The sequence below is a fragment of the Peromyscus eremicus genome, chromosome 1 (genome assembly GCF_949786415.1).
Source record: "Peromyscus eremicus chromosome 1, PerEre_H2_v1, whole genome shotgun sequence".
Classification (NCBI taxonomy): Eukaryota; Metazoa; Chordata; class Mammalia; order Rodentia; family Cricetidae; genus Peromyscus; species Peromyscus eremicus.
Window position 1 is genome coordinate 82,504,565 of NC_081416.1, and position 5,208 is coordinate 82,509,772.

The 5,208-nt window shown below is 39.7% G+C and overlaps 1 protein-coding gene across 1 annotated transcript in view; it reads right to left on the minus strand.

Moving 5' to 3' along the window:
- Rexo5 (RNA exonuclease 5) overlaps nucleotides 1-5,208 on the minus strand; it is a 49,014-nt gene that overhangs the window by 43,421 nt on the left and 385 nt on the right. The window contains 2 exon segments of the mRNA XM_059267987.1: nucleotides 151-263; nucleotides 4,864-5,062. Coding sequence (XP_059123970.1) covers nucleotides 151-263; nucleotides 4,864-4,980 — 230 coding nt within the window. The 5' untranslated portion in view covers nucleotides 4,981-5,062.

Consider the following 5,208-nt stretch of genomic DNA (forward strand, 5'->3'; position numbering starts at 1 on the left):
ATTTTTATACAGAAATTCCCAAATAATTATTGACAGCTATTAATTAAAAACAAAACAAAACAAAAAACTGGATATACTACATGGCTAACAAATGTCATTAAGCTACAAACCAGTTTGAAACCTCTGGTCTATGCATAGTTTATCTCATACCTGGGGTTAGGAACAGTGGATTTACCCAGAACTGCATACTTCAGCAACTCACACAGCTGTCTATGGGTTACTTCATAATTTTCAGCAAATAAAATAGTAGATAATCGAGTTTTCTGTAATGACAAATTAGAATACAGCATACCATAATGCTCATGAATGGCAAAAAGGCAATTATTCAAGTTTCTGATTATTTTAACATACATATCAACACAAAGACTGTTCTAATTACTTGAAAATAAAGGTCTACAAGAGCCACTTGTGGTATGATGTCATTAGAATATTTTATAAACATTGGTACAGTTTTGTATTATGCATGTCTGTGTGCTAAAAATAGGTGGATGATTACAATGCAATTCATGCTTTCAAGAACTCTACTCCATTAGGGAATATAGGATGGGTAATTCTAACACTGCAGGGGTCAGTGCTATTAGAAACACAGAGGAGCAAGGGTATATTTGCCCTAGGGTTTAGGACAGTGGTGCTCAACCTTCTTAATGCTGTGACGCTTTAATACGGTTCCTCACATTGTGGTAACCTCCAACTATAAAATATTTCATTGCTACTTTATAAGTGTAATTTTGCTACTGTTATGAATCATAAACATCTGATATGCAGATGGTCTTAAGTGACACCCATGAAAGGGTCATTCGATCCCAGGTTAAGAACCACTGGTTCAGAGTTTTAGTGAAGGCTTCTTTAAACTCTGGGGTCAAGCCATCTAGTATGGCTTGGCTGCAGCCAAAATTGCATAGTGTAAGCTGTGGCAGTATTACAATGGGGACAAGGTAACCAAATCACAAATCAGTGACATCTAACCTATCAGAATCAGAATTATACTATGGTTACAGAAAAATTTAAGGAAGCTCCTTGTTTCCCTTAAAAAGGCTTTGTCAAGTACTTATTTTATAAGGAGATGATGAATGGATGATGAATGTTTTCCCAAAAAGAGTACATCTAACTAAAACCAAAGCTTTAGTTAGTTTTGACAATTTATTAGTATTATTTGTTTAATAGGCCAAATTTTATAAATAGATTTAAATATTTGTCCATTAAAAATATAAAAGGTTTTGAACTTGTGCCTGATTATTAAGGTGGTTTTTGCTTTTTACAAAAGGCTTAGATAATAGAAAAAGGTGAAATAAATACATAATAGATAAACACCTATATAACTCAGAGATAATTATTATTTTCATTTTTTTCCTGGGAAGCAGCACAATATTATGGTTAGGAGTTCTGACTTCCAATGTCTTGAACAAATTCTGTAACCATTCTAAGACGCAGCTTCCTTACCTGTAGAGTAACTATAATTCTATATCATAAGATTACTGAGAGATCTGATAAGAGACTGCTGGTGCAATATATCAGTGCTAGCCACCAACACATCTTAAGTACTTAATAAATATCAGATATTATTGTATTTCTGCATAGCTGTGCTGGCTAGTTTTATGTCAACATGACACAAGCTAGTCTTCTGAGAGGAAGGACTCTTAACTGAGAAAATGCCTTTATAGGATGGGCCTATAGGTAAGGCTGTGGCTATTTTCTCAATTGAAGAGCAGTGTAGAAGGCCCAGCTCATTGTGGGTGGTGCCCCACCTCCTGCAGGTGGTCCTCAACAGTGTAAGAAGGCAGGCTGAGCAAGTACTGAGGAGCAAGCCAGTAAGCAGCACTCTTCCCTGGTGTCTGCATCAGTTCCTGCCTCCTGGTTCTTATACTCTCAGTTCCTGCCAGGCCTTCCCTTAGTGAAGGAAGGATTATGATCTGGACATGCAACTGAAATAAACCCTTTCCTCCCCAAGCTGCTTTTGGTCATGGAATCATGGTGTTTTATTACAGCAATGGAAACCCTAATTTATACAATGGCTTTAAGCCAATGTTGAATATTTACTATTAACTACTTTTTAAAGCAGCTGTACTAGGGATTGAATTCAGGGAACATGCAAGGCAAGTGCTCTACTATTCAGCCACATCACCAGCCCCTAGCCAAAGTTTTGAGAAATTTATTTGTAATAACTTATTTAATTCTTATACTTTTAAGTGAGGAGTACCATCGTTTCCATTTTACAACAAAGAAATGAAGAAGTAATAGCTTATAGAACCACAACTGGAATGCAAACTCTAAAGACCAAGCTCTTTCATCTCTGTACTACACTTCCCTAAGGGACTTTACAAACATCCATTTTTGCTTTGTAACCATCCCCACCCTAATCTGTATTTCTCCCTATCAGTTATAGAATACCAATTTTAACATGTGAAAATGGTTCAGGAGAAATACATTTTAAAATGTATAATAAACATTTTATACTAAAAATTCTTTCTTGGTGAAACTTTTTTTTTTTTTTTTGTTTTTTCAAGACAGGTTTTCTCAGTATAGTCCTGGCTGCCCTGGAACTCTGCTCTGTAGACCAGGCTGACCTTGAACTCAGAGATCTACCTGCCTCTCCCTCCTGAGTGCTGGGATTAAAGGCGTGCACCACCACTGCCTGGCTGGTGAAATATTTTTTAAAAATACAAATATTAGGATGAACATTCTTATTATTGACATCACTATTCATCTATCTACTTATTTCCTCAGGATAAATTTCCCATTAAAATGTCCATACATATTTTACTTCTTTATAAATATTGCTAATTCTGACTTATCTTTTAAGCCAAACTGTATGAAACTGATAAAGATTGAGCAAGATAGAGGTCTATATGGTAATAAACAATCATTGTTCCTAGGCATTGGATACTAAGATCCTAAGTAGAGTAAGAAGGATGTCTCATGAGAAAGATAGATCAGAACTATGAACAGAAGCCTAGTACATCCTCATAGGACAGTACCTGAACAGCCTGAGGCAATCCATTATTGTGAAGGGGAATACACTTTGGCCTGGCAGTGGATGTTAGGAGATACGGTACGCTGAAAGTGTGGTAGTCGCTTAGTACAGGATTTAGAGCCTGAACAGGGTAAGTGTCTATGTAACAGGGATGCTGCCAGAGCCTGTTACAATAATGAGGGCTCTTCAAATGTATTTGATCTGGATCTGAGCAGGGCAAAGATGTGGGAACAAGAGGTGGTGACAGTGATTAAAGATTAATCATTGGAGATAATAGGAGTTGTAGTTCTATCAGGAAAGGAAGCTGCAGATATAAAAAAGGAATAACTACAAAGACCTCTGACTAGAAAGAAATTGATTGGAAAGCACACATTTATTGTGAATTCAGGAAACTAGATGTAAATGCATGTTTGTATATACTTACAAATACACAGGCATACCCATTAACATGATCTTTTGGGACTACTGACATCCTAGTAGAATAAAGCCATCTATAATACCCCCATTTTAAATTTACAAATGTCATTCTTCACTAAGAAGAACGAGGCTGATTCCAGGGGCCCAGGACAGAGAAAGCAGATGCCCCTTCTCACCAGAAAGCAATAACGTTCTCAGAGTGATACAGCCATGTCATAACACAAAAGCTAGTTAATGATCAAATCTTGGCTATTTAGAGCATCAGAATAAATAGCCAGAGGGAGAGATGTCTCAGCATTTAAGAGCAATGGCTGCTTCTCTAGAGGACTTCAATTCCTAGCATCCATACAGTGACTCACAACCAGTTACAACTCGTTTCAGGCGATTCAACATCCTCTGCTGGCTTCCTCGGGCATCATCAGGCATCTACATAGTACCCAGACATGCATATAGGCAAAATACCAATAGCATAAAATAATAATTAAAAGAGTAAATAGTAAAGTCTGGTAGTATAGGACTGTAATCTCAGTTACTGAGGAGGCAGGAGAATCATATGTTCAAGACCTACTGGGCCACAGAGCAAATTGAAGGCCGAACTTCATAACTTAGTGAAACAGAATCAAAAAAAGGTGCAGGTGTGTTTGTGAGAGAGAGAGAGAGAGAGAGAGAGAGAGAGAGAGAGAGAGAGAGAGAGAGAGAGTGTTTCAAGTGTAGAGTACTTGTCTATGGTGCTCAAGGTTCTAGATTCAATACCCAGCACCGAAAAATAAATGAACAGATGATAGCTTAAGGAGCAAAACAGATTCCCTGTGAGTTCATACAGATAAATTGAAGTGGTGAAAAAGAGTCCTCTACAAAATTACAAAGAGAGTTAGACAGCTTGGTAGCCACCATCTTACTATCTTAAGTAATCAAGGTTAATATCACCAACAATGGGACTAATCAAAAAGTCATATACAAAACTCCAAGAGAAGACTATCAACTTCTGTCATCAGCTTTACTTCTGCTCAATAGGAATGCAAATTGTTTGGAAGCAGAGAATTCTGTTTAGATGTACAAGGATATTCCTAGACTATTTCCCGTTACACAGACCTTAATAAATATTCTGTGTACCTGACATTAAGTCAGTTTTGGGGGCTTTGTTGTTGTTGTTGTTGTTGTTGTTGTTGTTTTTTGAGACAGGGTTCTCTCTGTGTAACTGCCCCAGCTGTCATGGAACTCGTTCTGTAGACCAAGCTGGCCTCGAACTCACAGAAATCCGTGCCTATCTCTGCCTCCCGAGTGCTGGGACTAAAGGCGTGCGCCACCACCGCCCGGCTACTAAGTTCTCACTATTTTACAGATCAGAGAACAGGGTTCAGTGCAGTCAGTGAGTGAGCCCTGATCCTTTTGCAGGGACCTTACAAGTGGCTGGGACAAGTGACTCTGAGCCATAAACGACTTCGGGCCGCCTGCTGGGGCTCGCCTTTGCTCACCTTGGCTTTAGACAGCGTGTCCTCAAGATCCCACGGAGGCCTACCCAGCTCTGTCGCCAGGGCCGAGGTCGGGCCCTCCTTCCTCCTCCTGGCGATGGTCTGGGTCTCTAGCTCCATCAGGCTGCAGGGAAGGATGAGCTGGAGCTGAGGCCCCCGCAGGGTCCAGGAAACCGTGCCGCCGCTTCTCTCGGGCGGATCGCTGGGAAGGAGTGACGGTTTATAACTTTCTCCCTCGAAGCAGCTCAAACCAGTTTACCGCGCTCTGCCCTCGCAGACATTTCCCTTAGTGAAGACTCGGCGTCCACGTCGCCCCAAACGAAGGCGTCGCGGACTTGGAAACCCTAC